The sequence below is a fragment of the Gorilla gorilla genome, chromosome 11 (genome assembly GCF_029281585.2).
Source record: "Gorilla gorilla gorilla isolate KB3781 chromosome 11, NHGRI_mGorGor1-v2.1_pri, whole genome shotgun sequence".
In the NCBI taxonomy this organism is placed as follows: Eukaryota; Metazoa; Chordata; class Mammalia; order Primates; family Hominidae; genus Gorilla; species Gorilla gorilla.
In genome coordinates this window covers 138,899,822-138,927,542 of record NC_073235.2, presented here as the reverse complement: position 1 = coordinate 138,927,542, position 27,721 = coordinate 138,899,822, and the positions used below count along the sequence as shown (strand labels likewise).

Below are 27,721 nucleotides of genomic sequence, written 5' to 3'. Positions count from 1 at the left end.
GGTGGGAGGATCGCTTGAGCACAGGAGTAAGCCATGTTCACACCACTGCACTCCAGCCTGGGTGACAGAGTTGACACCCTGTCTCAAATAATAATAACAATAACTAATAAATGGCCCAACTAGTTTTGAAAGTTGTACCATTTTACATCAGCACCAGCGATGTCTGCATGTTCCAGTTGCTTTACAGCCTCACCAATACATGGTATGGTCAGGCCTTAATTGTATACATTCTAATAGGTGTGTACACATATCTTGTTATAGTTTTGATTTCCATTTCCCTGGTAACTAGCGATGTTGAGCATTGTTTCATGAACTTACTTGCCATCCACATACAGTCATTTGTCGCTTAACGGTGGGGATACATTCTCAGAAATGTGTTGTTTCATCATTGTGTAAACATCATAGAGTATATTTACACAAACCAGGATGGCATAGCCTACTGCCCACCTAGGCTATATGATTAAGCCTCTGGCTCCCAGGCTACAAACCTGGACAGCATGCTACTGTACTGAATACTGTAGGGAATTGTAACACAATGGGAAGTATTTGTGTATCTAAACATAGAAAACGTGCAGTATAATCTTACGGGACCACTATTGTATATGTGGTCTGTTGTTGACCAAAACCATTGTTATAAGGGACATGACTGTATCTTCTTTGGTAAAGTGTTGGTTCAAATCTTTTGCTCATTTTTAAAATTGAGTTGGTTTTCTTATTTAAGTTTGAGGTTTCTTGGGATATTCTAGATATGAATCTCTTGTGAGATATGTGATTGATAAGTATTACCTGCCAGTCTCTGGCTTAGATTTTATTCTCTTAGCAATGTCTTTTGAAGAACAGAAGTTCTTAATTTTTATGGAGTCCAGTTTATCCATTTTTTCTCTTTTAAGGATTAGGTTGGGTTATGATATCTAAAACAAAATTCGCCTAACCCAAGGTCATACAGATTTTCTCTTATATTTTCTTCTAGAAATTTCATAACTTTACATTTTACATTTAAGTCTGTGATCCATTTTGAGTTCATTTCTGAATATGATGTGAAGTAGGGATTGAAGCTTTTATTTATTTATTTTTGCATGTGGATATCTGACAGTTCCAGCACTGTTAGTCGAAAATAAGTATTTGTGAATCTAAACCCTTCCTTTCTCCACCAAACGGTCTTTGCACCTTTGTCAAAAATGAATGGACTATATATGCGTGAGTTTATTTCTGAGCTCTCTTGTCAAGCATGTGCAAAGCAGGGCAAAGTCTGACTGGTTCACCCGGTGAAGACGGGAGGAGCCACTCTATTACATAAAGAGTGAAAGGAAGAGTAGCCAGTGGTGTTGGCTCCTCACAATCTTTATGCCACACACCACAAAGGATAACACCTAGACAAAAGGGGCTGGATGATGTCAATGCAAGTTGAAGAATACCCCATTTCTGAGCAGCCATGCCTAGGTCAGAGCTGAGAGGTTCATAGCCTGTATCTCTATTCTGAAGGGGCTGAAGCAGGAAGGTCCCTGCCTCCTCAGGATCCAGAAGGCATTGAGAAACCATCTCATAGCAGCCTCCTAGGGGACATAGCCAGGGGAGGGGGCAAGGGTCTTATAGCAACTCCTTACAAGCTTCCAACCCAGGAGTATCCAGGTGTTCTACCAAGACGTAGATTAAGTAGTGGTTCCGGTTTTGCTTTGTGGCCTATGTGGATATGTGCAGGGTCACCAGGCTGCCATGGCAGAGCCATCCCCCTTCATCTCTATTCTGTTTCATTGCTCTATTTGCCTGTTTTAACACCAATACCATACTGTCTTGAATATTGTAACTTTATAATAAATTTTGAAGTCAGGTAGTATAAGTTTTCAAGCATTGTTCTTCCTTCTTGAAGTTGTTTTGGCTATTCTAGTTCCTTTGCATTTCCAGATGAATTTTAGATTCAGTTCATCCATTTCTACAACATAGCTTCCTGGGTTATGTTGTCCAAATCTATAAATCAATTTGGAGAAAAATAAAAATAAAAATATTGAGGCTTTCAAATCATGCACACAATATACTCCTCCATTTATTTATTTCTTCCTTTTCTCAGCTGTGTTTGATAGTTTTTAGGGAACAAGGTTTGCATATATTTTGTAAGATTTATCCCTAATTATTTCATTTTTTGATGCTGTTGTCAACTGTATATTTAAATTTCCATTTCTGATTGTGTGTAACTACTATATGAAATGTATAATAATTTATTTTTGTATATTGACCTTGTATCCTATAACCCTTCTAAACTCACTGTTCTAGTAGAATTCCACAGGATTTCTTGTAAGCAATCATGTCATCTACAAATAAATACAATTTTACTTCTTCTACAATCTAGATGCCTTTTATTACTTTTCCTTATTTTATTGCACTGGCTAGAACGTCCAGTGCAATGTTGAATAAAAGTGGTGAGAGCAGATAATTTTTCTTGTTCCTGTTGATCCTAAGGAAAACATTAATTCACCACTAAGTATGATATTAGCTGTAAAATTTTGCAGATTCCTTTTTTCAGAGATACAGAACTCCCTTCTGTTTCTAGTTTGCTGACAGTTTGTATGATGAATTAATATTGAATTTTCTCAAGTGCTTTTTCTACATATATGGAGATAATCATAAGGTGTAAGTTTTGTCTGTTAATATAATAATTTATATTGACTAATTTTCAAATGTTAAACCAACCTTGCATTCCTGGGATAAACCACACTTGATCATGAGGAGTTATCCTTTTTTATATATTATTGGGTTTGGTTTGCTGGAAAAAATATTTAGTATCCGCATCTATGTTAATGAAAGATATTGGTCTGTAGTTTCATTTTCTTGTAATATCTTTGTCTGGTTTTGGCATCAGAGTAATGCTGGTCTCAGAAATAATTTGAGAAAAAATAATTTGAGAAGTATGCCCTTCTCTTCTATTTCCTGGAAGACCTTGTATAAAATTATGTCTTCCTTAAATGTTTGGTAGAATTCATCAGTAAAGCTATCTGGACATGTTTTTTTGTAATAAGGTTTTTAACTATGAGTTTAATTTCTTTATTAGCTATAGGGCTACTCAGATTATTTCTTTTTTTTTTTTTTTGAGTGAGCTTTAATGCTTTAATAGTTTGTATTTTCTAAGAGACTGACCTCTTCCAGCTAAGTTGTTTAACTTATTGCCATAAAGTTGTTCCTTATTGTCCTTTTAAGAGCTGTAGATTCTATAGTGATATCACCTCTCTCATTCATGATACTAGAATTTGTCTTCTTTTCCTCCCAATAAGTCTTGCGTTTGGTTTCACTGTTTTTCTCTATTGTTTTTCTATTTCATTGATTTCCACTATACTCTCTATTATTCTTTCTTTGCTCACATTGAGTTTCATTGGCTCTTCTTTTCTAGTTTCTTAAGGTGGAAGCTAATGTCATTGAGTCAGGAACTTTCATGTTTTTTAATATAGGCTTTTAGTGCTATACATATCTCACTACATATTATTTTAGCTGAATCCCACAAATTTTAATATGTTTTTACTTTCAATCAGTTTTAAATACTTTCTAATTTTCTTTTTTTTTTGAATCATGGGTTATATAGAAGTATGTTATTGAGTTTCCAAATATGTGGGGATTTTCCAGATATCTTATGATTTCTAATTTAATTCCATTATGGCTAGAAAATTTACGTTGTATGACTTTAGTCCTTTTAAATTTACTGAGAATTGTTTTATGATCCAAGATATGCTATACCTTGATAAATGTTTCATGTATACTAGAAAAGAATGTATATTCTGCAGTAGTTCAATGGAGTATTCTATAAATGTAAATTAAATCAAATTGCCTAACCGTGTTGTTTAATATTTCTATATCCTTGCTGATTTTCATTGGACTTGTTTTACAAGTTATTGAAAGAAGAGTGTCAAACTCTCTAAGTATAATTGTGGATTTGTCTGTTTCTCTTTGCAGTTCTGTCAGTTTTTGTTTCAAGTAATTTGAAGCTCTATTATTAGGTACATAAATGCTTAGCATTATTCTGTCCTTTTGAAGAACTGACCTCTTTGTCATTATGAAATTATTTATCTTTAGTAATATTCTTTGGTCTAGGCCAGGTGCAGTGGATCACACCAGTAATCCCAGCACTTTGGGAGGCCAAGGTTGGAGGATTGCTTGAGGCCAGGAGTTTGAGACCAGCCTGAGCAACATAGTGAGAACCCTTAGCCAGGGGTGATGATAATAAAAATGTATTTCTCACAGTCCTGGAGGCTGGGAAGTCCAAGATCAAGTTGCCAGCAGATTCATTGTCTGGTGAGGGCATGTTCTCTGCTTCCAAGATGGCATTGTGTTGCTTCCAAGATGGCATTGTGTTGCTGCATTGTCACATGGCAGAGGAGCAGAAAAAATGGAAGAGGCAAATTTAATCCCTCAAGCCCTTTTATAAGGGCACTAATCCCATCTATGAGGGCCTAATCACTTCCTAATGACCCACCTCTTAATACTATTACATTGGGAATTAAGTTTCAACATGAATTTTGGAGGGACACAAACATTTCAACCATAGCACTTGTCATGTGGACCTCTCTAACATGAAACTTGCTTCATCAAAGTATGCAAGCTGAGAAGACAATAGAGACAATCTGCTTGCAAGATGGAAGTTACAATCTTCTGTAATTTATTCACCAAAACAACCTCCTGTCACCTTTGCAATAGTCCATTGGTTAGCGGCAAATCAAAGGTTCTGCCCACACTCAAGGAGACGAGAGAAGAGCATGGACACCAGAAGATAGACTTCAGTGGGGGACCATGCTAGAGACTGCCTACCATACCATCCTTTCATTTTTTAACTTACCTGTGTCTTTATTTTTTAAGTGGGCTTCTTGTAGGCAGATTATAATTGAGTCTTGCTTTTTTAAATCCAATCTGACAGTCTCTGTTTTTTAACTGGGTGTAGATCATTCACGTTTAACATAATTTTGATACAGTTAGGTTCAAAGCAAATGTCTATTTCTTTTCTATTTGGTTCATCTATTATTTGTTCTCTTTATCTTCTTTTCTACCTTTTATTCTGAACATTTTTAATGATTTCATTTTATCTCCTTTTTTGGCTTACTAGATATAACTTTTTGTTGTGTTAAGTGATTTCTTTCTGGTTTATAGTATACATCTTTATTTTATCACACTCTACCCTCAGGTAATACTATTCTACTTCATGTGTAGTATAAAAACTGTATGGCAGTATACTTCCATTTCTCTCCTCCTGGCCTTTGTGCTATTATTGGTAATATACATTTTACTTCTATATATAAGTCCTGCAATACATTGCTATTATTTTTGTTTAAACAGAGGATTTTCTTTTAAATATATTGAAGTAATAAGAAACAAGTGTTTATGTTTACTCATATAGTTACCATTTCCACTTCCCTTCATTTATTTGTGTAGCTCCAAGATTCCATCTAGTATCATTTTCCTTCTGCTTGAAGGGCTTTCTTTAACATTTCTTGCACTGTATGTCTAATGGTAACGGGTCCTTTCAGTATTTGTATGTTTGAAAAAGTCTTTCTTTCACCTGAGTATTTGAAAGGTATTTTTGCTGGGTAGAGCATTATGAGCTGACAGTTTGGTTTTTTATTTTCTTCTTATTTTTTCTGCACTTTAGACCCATAACTCTACTGTCTTCTAACTTAGATTTTTTAAAATGAGACATCTGCTATCCCCTTTTTATCTTCTCAAGCAGGTGGAATATAGTTATAACAACTGTTTTAATGGCCCTGCCTACCAATTCTACCACCTGTGTCATTTCTGTGTCACTTATTTATTTACTGTAGAGTTGAGGTCTTGTTTTGCTGCCCAGGGTGGTCTCAAACTCCTAGTTTTATCTTTGTTCTTTTATAGCTAATAAATATCCTTTTATCTGGCTTTAAGATTTTCTCTAATCACTGGTTTTAAGCAATTTGGTTATGAGGTGCTTTGATGTAGTTTTATGTTTCTTTTTATTATTATTATTAAATGGTGTCTCACTCTGTTGCCCAGGCTGGAGTGCAGTGGCATGATCTCAGCTCACTGCAACCTCTGCTTCCCGGATTCACATGATTCTCCTGCCTCAGCCTCCCAGACAGCTGGGATTACAGGTGCATGCCACCACACCAGCTAATTTTTGTATTTTCAGTAGAGCCAGGATTTCACCATGTTGGCCAGGTTAGTCTTGAACCCCTGACCTCAGGTGATCTGCCCACCTTGGCCTCTCAAAGTGCTGGGATTAGAGGCGTGAGCCACCATGCCAGGCAAGTTTTCTTTATGTTTCTTATGCTTGGGATTCATTGAGTATCTTGGATCTGTGGGTTTATATGCTTTTCATCTAATTTGGAAATATTTTGGCAATTATTTCTTCACATTTTTTTTCTATACAACCAGTACTCTCCTTCAGGGACTCCAATTACACATATACTATGCCACTTAAGATTGTTCCACAGTTCACTGATGCTCTGTTCATTTTGCTCAGCCTCTCTCTCTGATTGATTGATTGATCTTCTCTTCTGAAATACCTGATCTGCCATGAACCTTATCCACTATATTTTTATCTCCAACATTGTAGTTTCAATTTCAGAATTCCAATCTTAGGACTTATATTTCTGTATTTTACTTAACATGGTCAGTCTTTCCTCTAGCTTCTCAAGCAGGTGGAATATAGTTATAACAAGTGTTTTAATGGCCCTGCCTACTAATTCTATCACCTGTGTCATTTCTGTGTCACTTATTTATTTATTGTAGAGTTGGGGTCTTGTTTTGCTGCCCAGGATGGTCTCAAACTCCTAGTTTCAAATGATTCTCCTGCCTCAGCCTCCCAAAGTGCTGGGATTACAGGCATAAGCCACTGCTCCCAGCCTCTGGGTCACTTTTGATTTTTTGGTTTTTTCTCTACATTTCATTGGGTGTTTGATATTTTTGTATTCCTGTCAATATTCTTGATCTCTGCTCTGGAATGTAAAGTTACTTGGAAATAGTTTGATCCTTTTGGGTCTTGCCTTTAAGGTTTATTAATCAGAAGTCAATCGGTGGTTAGTCTAAGGTTAATTTTTTTTTCCGCTACTGAGACAACTCTTTTTGGTACTCTCTCCATACCTAATTATTTATAAGGTTTCACACACTTTGGTTGCTGAGAACAGCCACTATTCCTGAACCTGTGCATGTGATGAGCACTGCACCATTTCTGTCCTAGAAACTTTCTGGTAGAAATCCACCAGCCCACACTCTCAACCTCCATGTACACAAAATATTTGACATATTTCAGTCGGTTCTAATCCTTCCTTTCAGGTGGCTTTTTCCACAGCTTAGGTAGTTTCCTCATGCCCACACACTAATTGGTATTGAGCTGAATAATCAAGGGGGCCCTCTGCAAAGTTCTTTCTGTGTGAAGCTTTCTCCTCTCCAGCACCCTACCCTACAAACTCCAGCTGTCCTGGCATCCCTAGACTTCCAGTGCCGTCTCCTCCACTCAGAGAGCTCACCAGGCTCTGCTGGGGTCCCCTTCATAGAACCCTCAGCCTGAGAGCCCAGAGGCCCTTTGGGAGGTTGAGAAATCCAATATTGCCAATCATTTTGGGGAGTAAGTTCCAACCTTGTGACACATTTCTGTCCTTGGCTACAAGCATTCTCCACTTTCCACCAGGAGGTTTTCTTTCCAATTATTCATTAGACATGGATTAATTTCTACCTTGCATTCACTTCCAATTTTTGTTCTTGACTCACCTGATAGATGATTTGCTGGGATGTAAAAAGGTGTCATCTTGTGAAAAAATTATAGAAATTCCATTTATTTTGAAACACACAGCTCCAAGGTCAACCAATATTGACTCCATTCCTGCAAGCATTCAATCACCAGTTATTGAACCCTGTAAGGGGCTGAGGCTGGGCTGCATTAGACCTAGTCCCTGCCCTCAAAATGCTTGCAGTTTCAGGGAAGAGGAAGGTAATGCTATGGCAATGTGTCAAACATTGGACCAGAATATGTCAAATATATTGTATGCATGGAGGTTAAGAATGGGATGCCAGTGGATTTCTACCAGAAAGTTTCTAAGACAGAAAGAAGCATCAGCTTCATTAAAGGACATAAGGCAACCAAATCAATTGCAAAAGTCTTTCTACATACTAAGAAAAGAGGCAAAATTATTCAATTGTGTATTGATTGCATTCAAGTTTGATCACATTTTCATACTATACAATTTTATATCTACACATAGATATTTTACCACATTTGAGGCCCAGGTTGAATTCTAATTCCAACACTTACTAGCTGTGCAACATTGGACAAGTTATTTTTCTGTGTCTCTGTGTTCTCACTTGCAAAATAGGGTTGATAATTGAGCCTACTACATAGGATGGTTATGAGAATTAAATGGATTACTATAGCTAATTTGCTTAGAAGAGCACCTAGCATATAGTAAGGAGCAGGTGCTGACTGCAATTGTTGGGGCCTCATGTCTAATCACTGTATTTCTTTTATGGGAATTGAAACTATATTTTACTATTTCAAATTCATTTGGGGGCTTGATGTTTCTTTCCTTTATCTCCATAGTTATTGGTCATTTATGATTTATTTGCTATAATGTCTTTAGTCAAGAACATAACTCCCCATTATAACATGTTCCTATGGAAAATATAACCCATTTGATGATATTCCAAGTCAGGGTATTCACCATTCCTCCCTCCCCGCCTTGCCAAAATGCATGGCTATATTTATTATTCTCTTGTTCAAAATTAAGTTCTTTAAATGCAATATGGTATCCTGTATTGGATCCTAAAACTGAACATGAACATTTGTGGGAAACATGGTAAAATCCAAATAAAGTCAACAGTTTGGTTAATAGTCTTGTACCATTGTTAATTTCTTAGTTTCGACAAATATACCATAATAATATTAGATATTAACTTTAGGGGAAGCTGGGTGAAGCGTATTCAGAAACTCTCTATGCTATCTTTGCAACTCCTCTGAAAATCTAAAATAATTTAAAAATAAAAAGGTTTTTAAAAATCAAGTCTGCTTCATACCTTGGGCCCCAACTCCTCTCCCACTTTAAAGGATCAGAAAGATATTGCTTCTTACTAAGAAATCAGAATGCAGCACCCAATCATAGCACAAAATAAACACAAAATGCTGTGAATCATTACAACACTGCTGAAGAGAACCCAACAAGCTTATATTTGGACACCATAAGGAGCTGAGGCCATATGCAGACCACCAGAGCTACTCAGCTTACACACTGAACAATAGAACCTAATATCCTGGCTTCCGTTGGTTTTACAAAAATCATACAGGCCCAGGCCATTGTTTAATAAGGACTTTTTAAATGTCTTTTTATTAAAGTGGGGATTTAAAAAATCTCTCTTCTTCCGTCTTCCTCTTCTTCCTCCTCTTTCTTCTTTCTTGTTTCATTTTCTCTTCTCTGTGTCGCTCTATGGGAGTCTTTCCCTTTGGCTGTTTAATTTGACACTCTTGACTTATTTAAATCCGGATTATTGGGGGAAAGTTTAAGATAAGTGATGAATAAACCAGCATTTCAGGCAGAACTCTGTAACAGCTGACTTAGAATCCCTTCAATATCAATGATGATAATGGAATATGCTGGCAGGTCCCATTGAACACCTCTACAATAACACAGCCAACTACCTTGAAGGATAAAAAGTTAATAGATGTCGAAAGGGCCTGAGGTTTTGACCATGGCTTTTCAGCTCTAAAGAGTCCCGCTAAAGTCATACTCTGAGGAGGTCTGGCTTCGGGTAGTATAAACATTATCACTTTGACAAGAAAGAGCTACTTTCTCTGCAATCTTTTTAAACACAGTAGATTTTAGGTCATCCTTAATTTTTTTACCTCACAGTAGAGAGGGGGTCGCTGACCTACATACAGAGCCATTCCATTTTCTGACTCTTGATGACAATGGTCTCCACACCTAGGGACCCCGTTCTGCTCCATCCCCTTTTAGTTGGCAATTCGCCATGGGCACAGGACTTTAAAACCTTTGAGTCTCTGAGTTCCTGGGATTAAAAAAAAAAATTACCTGTGCTTCCTTCCAACCAGCAAGCTTCAGAATTCAGAATTCAACACACTGAAAGGGATATCAGAGCTTTAATCTAGGAGACTTTTGAAGAGATTTTCCCAAAAAGAAAAGTTACAGTAAAGTAACTGTGTTCACATTAGCAGCCTGCATGCCAGCCTCGCCCTATTTGTTATCAGATTCCTCTCCTTGACCCTTTTTATTCGAGGTAATTAAAATAAGAAAAGAATGTGTTGACGCCCTATTCTTTTTCTTGTCTATAGCTGTCTTGATTTAAACAAAAGTGAGAATGACTTGCTTTCCTCATGGAATTTATTAATGAAAAGCATGCAAGTTTACTTTTTTGTCCCAGGTGTGTTAATTCAACTGAATGAAAAATAAACCATGTGGGCACAGTGGCTCCTGCCTGTAATCCCATCATTTTAGGAGGCCAAGGCTAGAGGATCGCTTGAGCCCAGGAGTTTGAGACCAGCCTGGGCAACATAGTGAGACCCCATCTCTGCAAAAATTAGCAAGGCATGGTGGCACACAACTGTAGTCTCAGCTACTTGGGAGGCTGAGTCTGGAGGATCACTTGAGCCCAGGAAGTCGAGGCTACAATGAGTCATGATCATGTCACTGCACTCCAACCTGAGTGACAGAGTGAGACTCTGTCTTAAAAAAACAAAAAATAAATTAAAAATGATTCATGAGCTGGAGTTTGGATCTATAAAAGCAGCTAATTATCTTATGGGTGGGGGGACCCAGTAGTCTCCACCTAAGAACAGGAAGTTCGCCTGCCTGAGATGCCAGGCTCACAGGCATTGATACATAATCCAGAAAACAATTCATTCTTTCCACATCCCAGGTGAGTGACTGATTGGTTATTCAAGTAGAGAGAAGAACATGGTCTTGTTTGATAGGACTTTAAGGCATCTTGAGGAATACTGAAGAATGAGATCTCAGAGAAGAATGAGATCTCAGAGAAGAATGAGATGTCAGAGAGAGGCGGCACCCAATAGATGATTTAATATTTGCAGAATGTCACACATTCCTGAGCATGTGCAAATGTCTTATTTCCTCTGAGCCTCTCAGGCCTGCAAGGCATGGTACACAGATTAGAAAACCGAGGCTCAGAGAGAGTCCGTGTTATGCCAGTAAGGTTGCACAGAACGGAAACCAGTAGAGCCAGGACCCAAAGCCAAAGGTTGTGAGAGCAATGCTAAAAGATTGCATCTCCTTTGTTAACTCAAGTTTTTTTTCCCAAAAACTGTCTGTAATCAGGAAGTAGCTCCACTTATCTCTGGCCACCTCCCTCCAAACATGCTGTGTTACAAGTGTGTCCCCTTCCCTGCCCCTCAGTGGCATCCCAGGTACATTCTTCAGCTTTCTGGTCACTTGGCAAGTCCCATTTTAATATCCAAAAGCCAGTCCAGGCCAAATCAAAACTTTACACTCAGGGCAAAAGCCTCGATCAGACACTTTATGAACAACATACAAATGGCCAATAAGCAAACGAAAAGGTGCTCAACATCATTAATCATCAAGGAAATGCAAATGAGACCACAAATAAATATTCACCATTTCACATGCATTAGAATGGCTAAAAAAAAAGCCTGACAACACCAAATGTTGACAAGATCAGGGAGCAACTAGAACTTTGATACATAGTGTTGGGTGGGTAAAATGATATCTCTTTGGAAAACTGGCAGTATCTTACAAAGTTAAATACATACCTACCAGTAATTCCATTTTTAGGTGTTTACCTAAGAAAAATGGGAACATATGTCCCCAGGAAGACTTATACAAAAACATTCATAGAAGCTTTATTTATAATAGTCAAAAAATAGAAACATACAAATGTCCATCAATGTCAATGGGAAAATGGCTTAAAATTGTGGTATATCCATACAATTGAACATGACTCAGCAATTTGAAAAAAGAATGAATTACTCCATGCAGGCAACAATATGGATGAATGTGAACAGCATGATGCTGAGCAAAAGAAGCCAGATACAAAAAAGTGGAAAATTTTAGAAAATGCAAAACTAACCCACTGTGAGAAAAATCAGCACAGTGGTTGCCTACAGGGGTATGACTGACTGGTGGTAAACACAGGAGAAATTCCTGGCAAAATGGAAATATTCTATGTCTTCACTGAGGTATTGGTTATATAGGTATATTCCTTTGTTGAAATTCATTCAATTGTGCTCTTAAGACCTATGCATTTCTGCGTGTGTACCTCACAGAAGTTATTGTATTAAAATATACATACATACCTACATGCATACAATGTTTCTCTCATCCAGTTTAAAGCTCCCCCCACCTCACCCTTATCCCTGTCTAAGAAGCTAATAGAGTCTTTTCCATTTCCTCCTTTTCTTTCCTCTCACTCTGATGCTACTGGGTCTTCCTCTTCACCTAGTATATTGGAACCAGGGGATGACAGAAAGAGAAAGAAAAGTTATGCATGCCTTACTGAGGAAGGGACACCAATGAAGCTTCCAAAAAGTCAAATGCTGCTTAGTGGGCATGTGAAGTGTATTAGGCCATTCTTGCACTGCTATAAAGAAATACTTGAGACTGTGAAAGTTATAAGAAAAAAAGCTTAATTGGCTCACAGTTCTGCCGGCTGTACAGGAAGCATAATGCTGGGATCTGTTTCTGGGGAGGCCTCAGGAAGCTTTTTACTCATGGCAGAAGGCAAACAGCAAGCAGGCACACCACACAGTGAAAGCAGGAACAGGGATGAGAGGTGTCATACACCTTTTTTGGAGACAGAGTCTCACTCTGTCACCCAGGCTGGAGTGCTGTGGCACCATCACAGCTCACTGCAACCTCCACCTCCAGGGCTCAAGTGATTCTCCTGCCTCAGCTTCCCAAGTAGCTGGGACTACAGGTGTGTGCCACCACACCCATCTAATTTTTGTATTTTTAGTAGAGATAGGGTTTCACCATGTTGGCCAGGCTGGTCTCAAACTCCTGACCTCAGGTGATCCACATACCTCGGCCTCCCAAAGTGTTGGGATTACAGGCGTGAGCCACCACACCTGGCTGCCACACACTTTTAAACAGCCAGATCACCCATGAACTCGCTATAGTGAGGAAAGCACCAAGGGGATGGTGCTAAACCATTCGTGAGAGATCTACCCCCATGAACCAACCACCTCCCACCAGGCCCCATCCTGCCCCCAACATTGGGGATTACATTTCAATATGAGATTTCAGCAGTGATAAATATCCAAACTATATCATGGGGCAAACAGTGGAGCTGACTTTACAAATCTTGTTCACTAAATCATTTTTCAGTTTGCCAAGGTTCTATTTACAATGGGGAGAGAATTTGCCCAAAATATCATCATCCACTGCAATCATCCCACACTTCAGAAAAACATAAGATGGCTGGCAGCCATTGCTCCAAGGGAAACCATGATGATAGAAATGGCCAACCAGTTTCTTTTCTCAGTCGCCCTCCTACCCTGAAGGATTTGTCTATTCACATCAGCCATTTCAGTTGTAAACATTTATGTCTGATAGTCTCATAGCTTAGCATCCTGGGAGAGAGGGAGAGAAAAGAAAATGCAGAACAGAAAGGGGTAGATGGAAGATCCCCAAAGGAAAGCCTCAGCAGAAGGTCCAGGGAAATAAAGTGGAACTGCTCCTCCATCAAAGTCGTGGAGCTGTGGCTTCCCCGTCCTTCATCGGAGTCAGCTGGGGCATAGAGCCACAGGAGGAAACCTTCCTGCTGCAGCTTTGTTAGAAAACACGGCTCTGTTTTCCTCCCAAGGCTCCCCCGCAACCTTGCCCCCATAGGCTGGCACATGCCCAGCACCCACCCTGGGACCCAGCCTTCAGCTGCAGCCACCCTTCCCCTGGGACATGTCTCTAGCCCATCTGCCTCCGTGTCATCTCTGAGGAGGAAAAGCAGCAGTAACAGTAATTCAACAAGACGAGCTCATAACACCCATTACCCCCACTGAACACACTGTGTAGTGCTCAACCCCTTCTGTCTGTCAGAAGGGATTCCAGGAGCCGTCACATAAGGAGAACAGGAGAGGGAGCTCAGGATTGCCCAAGGACTCCAGTGACTTATGGAGACAGATGCTGTATTAGTCCGTTTTCACGCTGCTGATAAAGACATACCTCAGACTGGGCAATTTACAAAAGAAAGAGGTTTATTGGACTTACTGTTCCATGTGGCTGGGGAGGTGGAAGGTGAAAGGCACGTCTTACACGGCAGCAGCAAGAGAGAGAATGAGAACCAAGCAAAAGGGGTTTCCCCTTATCAAACCATCAGATCTTGTGAGATTTACTCACTACCAAGAGAACAGCATGAAGGAAACCACCCCCATGATTCAATTATCTCCCACCGGGTCCCTCCCAGAACACGTGGGAATTATGGGAGTACAACTCAAGGTGAGATTTGGGTGGGGACACAACCAAACCATATGAGATGTTTAACATTACCAACAAAATGTTCAGAAGCAATGTCCTTTTCCCCCCACACACACACAAAAGGTGACGTTTGAGTCTTGAATGCAGCCTTATTTTTAGCAGTTGTTTGTTGTTGTTGTTGTTGTTGCATTTGGTGGTTGTGGAGTCCTTGTATTCACCACTGGATAGTGGGGGCTGGAGATCATATCCCAAACAGGACACACTGACTGCAAGGCCACCATCCTCTGCCGGGCCCTGCCCTTTAGACCACTGCTTAAACCTCAAAGATGAACTCCTCACCAAAAATGAGGGAGGATGCCATCTACCATGCCAGGTAGCTAGGAGGACTGGGTGAGAACCGGTTACTGTGCCACCCCGTAGAATGAGGTCCATGGGTCGCCTTGCCCTGCCTTCAGTGTCCTGTCGGTGAGTCTGTCCAGGAATTCTTGTGGAGTGATAAGAGAAGAAACACTTCTCCTTACCTCGAAAGGAGCATGGCACATGTTCTCTGCTTATTGAATGAATGAAAAGGTCACTCATAACTTGTGGAAAATGCCTAGAACAGAACCTGCCTCAGAGAAGGTGCTTAACAAATAAAACCAGTGGGAAGGGGCAGTGGAGGGGTGTGTGACTGACAGTGGGAAGCCTCATGAAGCAACGAGACCTCTGCTTTGCCACTTCCTGCCTTATGCATGTCACTGACCTTTTAAGCCTCAATTTCCCCAACTGTAAATTCCACCTACAATGCAAAGTTGTTGCAGGGACTAAAGATAAATAGTTGTTTAAAAAAAAAAAAAAAAAAAGGCCAAGTACTGGGGAATCCAAAAGACCTTTCAGTTCAGAACCAGGAGGCAGAGAAGCAGCATTTCCAGGGCTTTGAATAAAGAGGGTGATCAGGAGGCAGGGGAGACGAGAGAGTGGAAGCCTGGACAGGCTCTGGCTGAGAGAAGAGGTATCTGGGCAGAGCGTGCAGGGAGCATGGAGGCTTGGCAGGCAGCTGAGACAGGTGGGAGCAGGTGGGTGAGACAGGTGGGTAAAGGAAGGAGGAAACAGTGGGAGAGCCCAGGCTGAGGCCTCCAGGCCTTGTGCCCTGGGAAGGGACTAGGAAAAGCCAGCGCTTTGGGAAGGTGCTGGAGGGTGGATGGCAGGGTGTGCAGGGAGTGGCCAAAGTCCCACGTGCCCCCACCCCATAGACATGAATTGGAATGACATTGATTGAACAGTCCTTGATGGGTTCATCTCTATTAACTCCTGCGTTTTGGCTCAAGTTACTTTTTCTTTCTGCTGTCAACCCTGGGCCCCTGTAACAGCCTGTCATTGCAGTCATTATGGAAAACAGAGATGAGGGACCCAAAGATGAATGTGTTTGTCCAAGTTGCTTCATATCAGAAGCTGTTGAGACAACATGGTGTCTCCTTAATCCTTGCAAGATAAAGACAAAGTTGTTCTGACATCCTCAGATGGGAATTCTACCCTTAGATCCCAACAGCGACTGCTCTACCCCGACCCCAGGCCTTTCTGACTTTTGCCTTTCTATCAGGACAGCAGGAAACCCACTCACAAAATCTTGCCTTGGAGTAAAAGGCTCAGCCAAGGCTGGGTCCCAGACATAGACCTGCAAAGGCTTCAGGGATGCTTTCCCTACTGAGCTATTTCTTCTTCCACTGGTGGCATTGATACAGAGAAGGCAATGAAATGACAAACAGTAAGCTTTCCCCACTGGGCCATTTCTTCCACTGGTGACGTTGATAGGAGGGATTGAAATGATAGTGTTTCAACGATGGGCCTGGGTCCTGGGGTCAGGTCTGAGAGGTCCCCATGATTGTTATCACTGAATAGCTCCCAGCCAGCCCAGGCCTCTCCTCTCCTCACTTTCTCATGGGCATTGCCATACATACGTTCCAAAATGCTGCTTATACCTAAACAGATTAATGGAAATTTCAAGCGTATTCTGGGAACCTGGAAAGCCAAAGGGATATTCTTAGGATCCATGAGCTGTTGCTGGAGCAGGTAGGGATGGTTTTGTCATTAATAACCTCTGTTGTGGTTCTTGTATCAAACTGCACCTTGACTTATCTTGGATAACTTGAAAAACGCATGCAGGCAAAAAGGAAACAAGCTCCCACTATGCCCATCATCCAGAGATAAACACACATTGCCCTCTAAATTTCTAGGTTTTTTGGCAGGGCATGGTGGCTCATGCCTGTAATCTCAACACTTTGAGAGGCCAAGGTAGGAGGATCACTTAAGCCCAGGAGTTTGAGAGCAGCCTGGGAAACATAGCAAGACCCTGTCAATACAAAAATAAAACAAAAAAAAAATTAGCCGAGCATGGGGGCACTCGGCTATAGTCCCAGCTACTTGGGAGACTGAGGCAGGAGGATTGCTGGAGCCCAGAAGTTCAGGGCTGCAGTGAGCCATGATCATGCCACTGCACTCCAGGCTAGATGACAGAGCAAGACCCTGTCTCTAAAAAAATTAAATTAAAATTAAAATCAATTAAAAAATTAAATGAAAAATTTCTGGTTTCTTTTTCTTTTTTTTTTTTTGAGATGGAGTCTCACTCTGTCACTCAGGCTAGAGTGCAGTGGTGTGATCTTGGCTCACTGCAAGCTCTGCCTCCCGGGTTCACGCCATTCTCCCGCCTCAGCCTCCCCAGTAGCTGAGACTACATGCGCCCACCACCACACCTAGCTAATTTTTTGTATTGTTAGCAGAGATGGGGTTTCACCATGTTAGCCAGGATGGTCTCTATCTCCTGACCTCGCAATCCGCCTGCCTCGGCCTCCCAAAGTGCTGGAATTACAGGCGTGAGCCACCACATCCGGCCAATTTCTGGTATTCTTCATATACGCATAGATATATTTAAGCTTTTTGAAAATGGGACTGTACAGCGGTGCTATTTTGTAAGCTGATCTGTTCACATATCCACTGCAAATGTATTTCCATGCCATTAAATAGGCTCTCACACCTTCATTTTTAATGACTGCCACCGTGTACCAGCAGACGTGCCCCAGGCAATTTGTTGTTTCTTTCCCATGCCCGTGGTTCTGCAACTTAAACCATTGCCCACTCTAAAAAAGTGCCAAGGTTTAGCCAATTAGAAGCTCTTCATTAAAAATGAAAAGAGCATCTGCAGCCCTCCAGAGGGTGGGCCAGTGTCCTCATTCCTCTGAAAGGTATCTGTGTTGCAGATAGCAGCCTGGCCATTAGCCAGCTAGGCTGTGCACGTGGAAAAGCCTGGCCATTAGCCAGCTATAGGCTGTGCACGTGGAAAAGGGGACTGGTCATATTTCCCTGTGGACTTCTTTAGAGAAGCTGAGCTGCTTAAAAAAAATTTTTCTTTAAAAAGAAGAAAATGTTTTGTAATTGTTTGCAAGTGCACACAGGCTCAGTGGCAAAACGAGAAGGAACCCTTGATTTCTAACATCCTGCTGCACTGTTCAAAATTCCTCCCAGAGAAGCAAAATAGGAAGCAAAGTGAAGCGCTCTGACTGTAAAATTTGCATCCTCCCTTAGCCAGTCCTGGTCCCAAAGGACTCCACATCAAACTGTACTTGTTTGTAAAGATCTTTCACTCAAGACAGACCACTTCTCAAGACACTGCTGATGTAGAAACGAGACAATCCAAAGGGAGAATTTAAAATACCGAGAGCCTCTAGGTAAAAATATAAATGGATTTAAGGGCAGCCGGGAAACCCTCAATGGATGATCTTGTTCAGAGCCCCAGTTAGGTTAATATAGTAGGAAAAGCAGCGGCAATATAAAGAAAAGCTGAAAGATGTTAATTAATGGAATGTGTTTGTTCAACATGTTTTCAGGGAATACCAATAGTGTGATAGGCACTATGATAGGCACTGGGAATCAGAGATAAACAAAGCCTCCATTTCTACACCCAAGGAGTTGAAGGTGCCAAGATTTCTTTTTTTTTTTTTTTTTTTGAGACAGAGTCTCGCTTTGTTGCCCCCAGGCTGGATGGAGTTCAGGGGCACGATCTTGGCTCACTGCAACCTCCACCTCCCGGGTTTAAGTGATTCTCCTGCCTCAGCCTCCCGAGTGGCTGGGATTACATGCATCCACCACTATGCCCGGCTAATTTTATATTTTTAGTAGAGATGGGTTTTCACCATGTTGGCCAGGCTGTTCTCAAACTCCTGACCTCAGGTGATCCACTCACCTCAGACTCCCAAAGTGCTGGGATTACCGGCATGAGCCACCGCACCTGGCCCAACAAATATTTGAAATATGGGGTGACCAATGTGGTGCCTGGGCACATAGTGCAAGGCATGTGACAACACAGAGGTGTGACCCCTCTACCTGGTGGCACAGGAAGGCTTCCAAGAGGAAGGAAAGATGGGACTGTGTGGGCCATCACGTGCAGCGGGGCAACCTGGAAGGAGCAAGCAGAGGGCATGGGGGCATAACACGGCAAGGTGTGCTCTCAGCACCATACCTGGTCAGGCAGAATTGAAGCATGGAGAGGCGGCGCCTCAGGAGGTGAACCCCGTGAGCCCCCAGGAGCTGGATCATGATGTGTCCTGGGTCCTGAAGAGAGCAGTGTGGGCTTCGCCCAGCAGGCAGGGGGAGCGGTGGGGTTGTTGGCAGGCACATTTGATTCGCACTGGAAAGGCTCTTTCCAGATAGTATGCAGTTTGCTAGATTGCAGCAAGCGGCAAATGAAGAGACTTATAAGCATTCCGAGAAACGATGTGACCTCAACAAAGGACAGTGACATTGGGAGTGGAGGGAGGAAGCAGTTCAGGTGATGAGATGGCTCAGTGACCAGTTGAAATGGGGCAGGGAAATAGAAGGACAGAAAAATGGCAAGGAGCAAGTCATCTAGAGCAAGACCCCAAATAAGCCAAAGACGACTAACTCTGGGCCAAGATGATCAAGAGGGAGTGCCTTCCTTAGGCCTGGGGAAGAGGGAGGCAACAGCTGTTGTCAAAACAGATTCTAATCAGTGTTGAAACAGATGTGTTTGCAGAAGGCAGGCAGGTGAGGGAGTTCCTGGGAGCTGCACCCTGAATGAAGCTGATGTAGACAGCTGAAAAGGAGGAGGGCGGAAGCTTGAGGACCAAGGTCAACATTAGGAGTGGTTAGTGGAGAGCAAGGCATGAGGAGGTGGCCTTAACACTGAAAGGTATCAGTTAACTGAGGCCCAGCTGAGACCAAGGCCACCTCCATGAAGGCTGCGTCCTCCAACAGGGCTCGGCAGACTCGCAGAGAAAAGGAGGGGGGTGAAGAATGGACTCCGGCTTGAAGATTCGGCCATTTGAGTAGGGGATGGCCATGGTCCCCTCCATTCAAGGGAACTGAGGATGTAGATGACGAGGTGACCACAGTGCTGCCCAGGAAAGGAACTGAAGCCAGGAAGGGCTCAGGTCTCCATAGAGCAAAGATGGCAAGTAGGACCAACAGGCACTGGGGAGCTAGAGGACTAGGGCTGTAGTCTGAAGTCGGCATGTTTGCAGACTTCCAAGGCTGGAGCGGCCTTATCGATGGCAGGTGACTATGTGAGCAGGTGGCTGAAGTTGGGGGTGGGCTTGTGTTTTTCCGTGTCCATGAAGGACAAGGACCAGCGGAGGGCAGAGGGTCTGTATGAATGTCTTCCGGCTTCCAGGCTGGGGCACACTTCTCACCAGGCATCTGAGCCTAGGCTGAGCTGTTTAGAGTGCCCCCAGGGGATGGGAGAGGCTCTGAGGAAGCCTGGTGCCTGCGGTAGAGGACAGTCATGCTCCTGGAGGCAGCAGAAGGAAGACACCTCTGGGGAAGACCGCAGGCTCCCATGGGGTTAGAGAAGCTCCTGGAGACCACTGGGGAATTCAGGTGCAGCCAATATCCAGTCTGTTCAAGCAGCACAGGTAGGCTCACAACAGGACCTGGTTGTGCTTCCCACCTAATGCTCCCCGGACTGTCAGAGGACAGGGTGGTGCCAGCCTGAGTCAGTGTCCTGAGGGATGGGGAAAGCCCCTTCGTGGTGCAAGGCAAGGCTTGCCTCACACCCTCACAAAGCTAAGCGGTTTCCAGAAGGGCTAGATGGGGGCCGGGAAAGAGTCTGACCCCCAAGGGCCTCTCCCTAGAACTGTGACTGCCAAACTCTTAACCTCCAGGTGTGACAAAGAGCTCAGGTAACCAGTGCATGGAGCACCGTCATTTGAACCACATCACCTTCCCAGGAAGCTCCAAGCAGTTAAAATTTCCTTATAAATTGTAACTCTGCACGTGGATTCTTATGGCATATCCTTTGCTATTTACACCACTCAGGAGCTGGTTTTGCCATAATCTCTTTTTTTTTTTTTTTTTTTCCAGTTTAGTTTGAACTCCTGACGCCTTGGTATGGGAGAGCGGAGCATGTCTTTTCATTCAGAGGTCACTTGATATTTTGCAGCAGCAGGCCGGGGGTGGAAGGGTGCGGGCGTCCTGCGTGGCGCCCGAGTGACAGGCCCTGGCTTCCCACAGGTGCGCGCAGGCGCTGCTGGAGCACGGGGCCTCGGTGCAGCGCGTGGGCGGCACGGGCCGGGACACGCCGCTGCACGTGGCGGCGCAGCGCGGCCTGGACGAGCACGCGCGCCTGTACCTGGGCCGCGGGGCGCACGTGGACGCGAGGAACGGCCGCGGAGAGACGGCTCTGAGCGCGGCCTGCGGTGCGGCGCGGAGGCCCGACGAGCACGGGCGCTGCCTGCGCCTGTGCGCGCTGCTGCTGCGGCGCGGGGCGGAGGCGGACGCGCGCGACGAGGACGAGCGCAGCCCGCTGCACAAAGCCTGCGGCCACGCGAGCCACAGCCTGGCGCGCCTCCTACTGCGGCACGGCGCCGACGCGGGCGCGCTCGACTATGGCGGGGCCTCGCCGCTGGGCCGCGTGCTGCAGACCGCATCCTGCGCTCTCCAGGCCTCACCGCAGCGCACGGTGCAGGCGCTGCTCAACCACGGCTCTCCCACCGTGTGGCCCGACGCCTTCCCTAAGGTAAGGCAGGATCCAGCCCGGCTGGCACGTGCCCTGGAGTTTTGCCACTTAGTGACCGGCCTGGGAGCTGGGTTGCATGCGGCGCTCTCAAAGTGTAATGGCCCAGGCACCCCTGGGGACTTGTGAAAATGCAGAATCTGCTCTGCCGGTCTGGGGTGGGAGAGCCTGCATTGCTAACAAGCTCCCGGGTGTGGCCTAGACTGCTGTTCCTGGGACCCCATTTTGAGGAACAGGGGCCTAGAAGCCTTCTGGTTAGAGCCACGAGACAATTAAGGGGTTGCATGTCAAGAATGCATCCTTTCAAAGTAGTCACCTGGGGACGGACGCCAGGCACTTATTTCGATGATGCAGTCAGAGCTCAAAATATTTTGGCAGCTCATCATCAGTGTAATTTTCAGAACGATGAAAATCAGTCTTTTGCCACATCTGGCATTTGATCTGAAACAAAATTACCCAATCTGATCATCCACCTTGTTAATGAGAGCGCTTCGTACATTTTCAGACTTCTCTCATTCGGTCCTCACCACATTGCAGTGAAACACGAGAGGCAGGTGATATTCTCCCTCTACCTGGGGTTCGGCCAGGTGAAATGCCCTGCCCAGGTCATTGCAGTGTTGGGACCTCACCCCCATTCTGCTGGCTCACCCTTGCAGACTTGACTCTGAACAACTCATCCTTGTTCCACCCGTCAGATCTACCCTGAAATAATAATGATAAAGAATAAAGATTTCTCACCTCAGAAAATAACCCAAAAGACTGAAAATGTTTCCAAAATATTGGCTGGAGTAACAGGTTGTCCTCCCCAAAAGACTTCATTGAAGGGAAGTCATTCCATTAGATGTAAAATCCGGGTGTGTTTAATTTAAAAATTATCTCCACCAACCAAGACTCATCACTCATAGACATAAGACATATTTTGGCCTGATTAGTTTTGAACAAATAGCTGAAAAGCTGATATTCAAAAGTACAGTGTTCTCAGTGGTCTGAACCATCGAGAAGTGAGATTCACTCATTTCTCTCAAATGCTAACTTTCCATTATAGATGCGTTCAGAGTAGACTGTGCCTCTGAAAGGTTAGAAAATCCCTCGAGACAACTCCCCTAGTGTTTGCTCACTTGACAAACAGGATGGCACTTTCCCGATGCTGTCTCACCCCCTCTTTGGGTAATTGTCTCGTGGTGCTCCACTAAGGCAATGATTTCAATATAGTGGACTCCTGAAAGGGAAGAAATGCTAGCATTTTTGTGTTCTGTGACAGCTACCTTTTATATTTATAATTTACATTTTAATGTTTCCCATCATTAGCAGGCTTAGTTCATCAACTTATAACATGGAAACAAGACTCACTGCCCTTCCCATGCACACTGTGTCTGCATTAAACCAACACACACTTCAACCCTTGTCATATGCAACTGCATAAAGAATGAAAAGAGGCCAGGCATGGTGACTCACACCTGTAATCCCAGCACTTTGGGAGGCTGAGGCAGGAGGATCACTTGAGTCCAGGAGTTTAAGACCAGCCTGGGCAACATAGCAAGACCCTATCCCTACAAATTTTTTTTTTTTAAATTAGCTGGGCCTGGTGGCATGCACCTGTAGTCCCAGCTACTCAGGAGGCTGAGGCAGGAGGATTACCTAAACCCAGGACGTGGAGGCTGCAGTGAGCTGTGATAGCAACACTACACTCCAGCCTGGGTGATAGAGCAAGACCCTGTCTCCAAAAAAAGGAATGAAAAGAGAAAACAAAGTTAAAGGATGGGCCACAAGGGGAAAATATCTAGGGCAATTATTTTTTTCTGACTTACTTATCCAGGGAAGAATGGGGCAATTTATTTTAAAGAAAAAAAAAGGAGTCAATATATTTCAGTAGCGACTAGAAATAATCCTTTGTTAGCCTTGAAATTGTTTCAATTTGAGTGATCTCTGACCAGGCTTTCAAATCCTAGGGGCAGCCCCACAGGCATCATTTCTAGGAACAGGACCTCTGACCCCTGGACTCTGTTTCCAAGGCTGTAGAAATTACACTGCCTTGACTAGAGATGCAGGACAAAGCACAGCACCTCCTCTCTAGGTGCTCAGGGGCCCTGTTCTGGGATGGGATCCCCAGTACTATGTCAGCCACACAGAAATGGGGTCAGTCAGTGGTGCAACTCATCCTCCATTCAGGTTGGGGGTAGGTTTAGATTTGTTGTACCTGGGGGCCAAAAAGCCATGGGAAGTGCTTGACAAGGAATCTTGTCAGTTCCCACCCATCCTGGAAGGAACTGGAGTTTTCTTGAGAAATCTTAATACCTTGAGGCTTTCGCAAAAAGCGTTGCCCACCGCTGCCTCCCTGAACATGGCGCCTGCAAGCACAGACCTTCCATCAGTGTTTGTTGAATGAATGAAAGGGATTCCAGCCACTGCAGGCTCATGGCCTGCATTAAATCTTTGGAAATAAGGATTCCACCTTTTTGCACTGGGATTCCCCCACACCTCCAGTGGGTACCCCTACACCTGGCCAGGAGAGGATGGTGGATGAGGATGCATTCACCATGCTGAGAATCCCACAAGCAAAGGCAGCAGTGCCTGTAATGTTCTAGCTTGGTCCCCACAACCGAAGCAAAACTCTGTGGAAAGCTAGAGGCAGCCTCTTCCTCCACCCAGTCTCCCTGCAGTCGCTCCTCCAGGGACGGCATCTAATCATGTGCGACATCAAAGCAACAGACGCAACAGACGCTGCAGCCAGCCACAAAGATGCTGGGCAGGCACCACACGGGCGCCATGGCGAGCCGAGCGCAGAGTCACCAGCACTGTCACAGGGCAAGCCGTCCGTGGGCAGCAGCCGTACTGTGAATAGATGTAAAGAGACACCCATGGAGCGCAGAATTACCGAGGCAAAAGGTTTCACAGCGAGCTTATGACATAAATCACAGCTCCCCATGCCCAGACAAAGGCACCATCGTCGCGGCAGGCGGACACAGGGCATCCTTCCGAGCCGGCGCAGTGCTCTGCAGTGAGAATCAAAGCAGTGTCACGGTTTCGGAAGCCCACGTGTTGACAGTGCCAGGCCTTTCTGCCTGGCTGACCGCTAGTTAACACCGGGGCCAGGGACAGGGCACCGAGGGCAGGCATAGGGGGCAGGCTGTGGATTCTGGCAGGTTTGGATTCTGGAAGATGTCAGGGCAGGCTGGGGCTGGGCCTGTTGGACAGCAGGTAGGAAGGCAGAGAAGCACACACAGACGTGGACCTGAACTTGTTTGGCACCTGCCACAGGTGACTTTTTGGGCTGGATTCTTGGTCTGGATAAAAGGCTGTGCTCAGGGGTCTCTCTCCTTCAGCCTCTCCTTACCTGGAATACGAATTTGTGAAACAGTCATGAAGTCCTATGTGATCTTTTTCCAAGGAAGCACTACTTTGCTCTTCTCACCTCTTTGAGGAGCACATTTCTGGTTTGACTCCAGAAAATGATGGCATCAAAGCGTGAGGGAAGATTAAGTCCAGCCCCACTCCAAGATGGGACACAGAGCTGACAGTAGCAGCACCCAGCCAGGGCTCAAACCCCTGCCCTCCACTGCCTCCTTCACAGGTGTTCCTTTGGGAACCTCCTTGATTCACCGCTCAGTTTACGTGGCCAGCTTTATTTGTCCCTGGATGTCACCTGACACCCGTCCATGAACACTTTTCATTTGCAGTCAGCATGCGTGGCCAGCACATTCCAGCCCCTCCTACCCTGTCTCCTATTTTGTGCTATTTCCCAAAGGCCTTCTGTTTCCTGTGGTGCAGAGGCCAGCAGCAGCCCGGGAAAATGCACCTGCAGGTGACTGTAAAGAGTTCAGACTCTCACCTGGCAGAGGAGATGCCATGATCACAAAGGTGGTTTTCTCAGGGTGAGACTTATGGATTGCATTCCGGGTCTGATGACCCGCATGGTTTTCCCGGATATGAGAAACTCATAGATGCAGAAACTGCATAATTTGTGGTTGAGAGGGACTGCATTTCCACTTTACCCTGTGTAAAAATGAAATACTAATAATACTTCAGACTCAAACTTGTCCACCAGTCGGGGAAGTGCAGGGACAACACCAGTAATGAAGGATTTCCCCCAAGTCATGTAGGCATCGGCTATGCTTCCCATGGGCATCCCTTTAGTACTTACGTATTCATTCAACAAACATTTTGGGGGAACTTGGGTGCTTGGTACTGGAGTCACGGTGAGGAGCAGGAGCATATGTATTTCCCACCCTGGTGGAGCTGCCTGTCACGTGGATCAGACAAGTACACACACTAAGGTGAAGTTGCCATGGTGAGAAGTGCTGCAAAGCTGAGGCTCACTTCACCTTGAAAGCACAGAACAGGGGTTTCACCTGGCTGGGGGGCAGGGTCCAAGGCTTCCTCAAGTGTGTGAGTGAGCTGAGATCTGAAGGCTGAAGGCTTATCTGTGTGAAGCGGGGGACAAACATTCTAGACAGACGTCCTGGGCAAATGTCCTGGAGCAGGACAGGCACGGCAATGTGTGCAGTTGGAAAAATGAGCTAGTCGTTGGAGAGGAAACAGCTAGGGGGCACCAGTTGAGACTAGGCAGCCAGGCAGGGCCTTAAGGGCCTGGGCCTCTGACTTTGGAATATTGGGAGTTGATTACATCATTTTCAAGGAAGGAGATGACATCATCCAATCAGTATTTTGGAATTTCTAAGCTCGACGTAGAGAACACACCAGGTAGGGGGCTGATGGAAACCACAGGCTGTGGTGGCAGTCCAGGTAAGGGATTCACATAGCTTGCATGGGGGATGGAGGTTGGTGCAAGAATAACAGATTCTAGGCCAGAGGCAATAGCTCACGCCTATAATCCTAGCACTCTGGGAGGCACAAGGATGACTTGAGCCCAGCAGTTTGAGACTGGCCTAGACAACGTAGTGAGACACCATCTCTACAAAAAATTAAATTACCTGGGCATGGTGGCATGCAACTGTAGTCCCAGTTACTCAGGAGGCTGAGACAGGAGGATTACCTAAACCCAGGGGGTGGAAGCTGCAGTGAGCCATGATTGCAATACTATGCTCCAGCCTGGATGACAGAGCAAGACCTTGTCTTAAAAAAAAAAAAAACAGATTCTAGAAACATCTGCAAATCTCTGGTCTTGTCTCAGCTTCTGGGCACTAACCATACTGAAAATGGAGACCTAAAGTTTCCATGTTTTGTTTCTACCTAATTACTAAATCAGGTAAAGGGACTTCGCTTATGCCGATTCCACAGGATTTTTAGTGGGAGATTTCTGGAGTAGCAGTAGTCAAAATCCAGGGCTCCCCCTCCCATCTTCACAGAGCTGCGTGCACTCAGTCCCCAGTGGGAGGAGGGAGGGGAGATTGTAAGTAGGGCGCCTGTGTTTTTCTTGCCGTTGTTTTATTTCTCCATCTACATATAAAGCAATGTGCCTGTGTGATTTTTCCCCTTAATTTTCTTTCTGCCGCCTCATTAGCTGAAGAGAGTGTGGTGTGCGTGGACACTAATGACATCAGCATGTCAGAGTAATGTGGCAGCCGCCTCTCCGCAGACAGCAAGGAGGCCGCGGAGATTTTTAAACTGTGTTGGCGTAAAAATAATGAAGGCAGCCAGCTGCCTGGCAAACATGAGGGGGCACGATGCAGAGGATGGGGAGGGGCAGGGAGCCCCAGAGAGGTGGAACAGAAGAGAGACAGAAAATGAATTCCCAGAGACAGGCAATAAGACTCTGTCACAGTCTGTGACCCGGTGGGGGAGGGGCAGGAGGAGGTGGTGCTTTTGCTCTAAGGGAGGGCAGCTCTTCCCAGGGTGGGGCATGTCCGGGTTACCTGCAGTCCCTGGGAGCCATTTAGCATTTTGCAGAGAAGTGACAGGGCCAGTGGGAGGGTCGCTGGAGGGTTGCAGTGAGCAAGACCTGAGCATCGCCTAGGGTACCAGATAAATAGCAGCAGACTCCATCCCGAGGGGTCCAGCGTGAGTCCTTCTTAATGGCGTGATTTTTTTCCCAACACAGAAGGGGATGATTGAAATCAGAGACTGCCGTGCACGAGGAAATGGCATGTTAGTGGGGCTCGTGTGAGCCAGAAATATCAACATGTGTGGGGCGCAGAGAGGGACAGGGCTGGCGAGATGGGCTGGGAAGACCGTGTTGGCCCCAGGCCTCCTGCCAGGCACTCCCTCTGTGGCTTGGTCTCTCCGTGTCTCCGTGTTCATGCTCTGTCTCTCTCTTTCCATAAAGCCTACTAAGCCTGACTCAGTGACAGTAATGGATGAGAACAAAAATAATTGGGCGTGGGGAGGGGACCACTGATAATAGCTCTTATGATGTCAATATGATGCC

General features: G+C 44.6%; 1 protein-coding gene across 1 annotated transcript in view; it reads left to right on the top strand.

The window, feature by feature from the left end:
• The window catches only part of ASB18 (ankyrin repeat and SOCS box containing 18), a 71,060-nt gene that overhangs the window by 28,424 nt on the left and 14,915 nt on the right, over positions 1–27,721 (top strand). Inside the window, exon 4 of the mRNA XM_031008892.2 lies at positions 20,895–21,399. Coding sequence (XP_030864752.2) covers positions 20,895–21,399 — 505 coding nt within the window. The remainder of the gene's footprint in view (positions 1–20,894; positions 21,400–27,721) is intronic.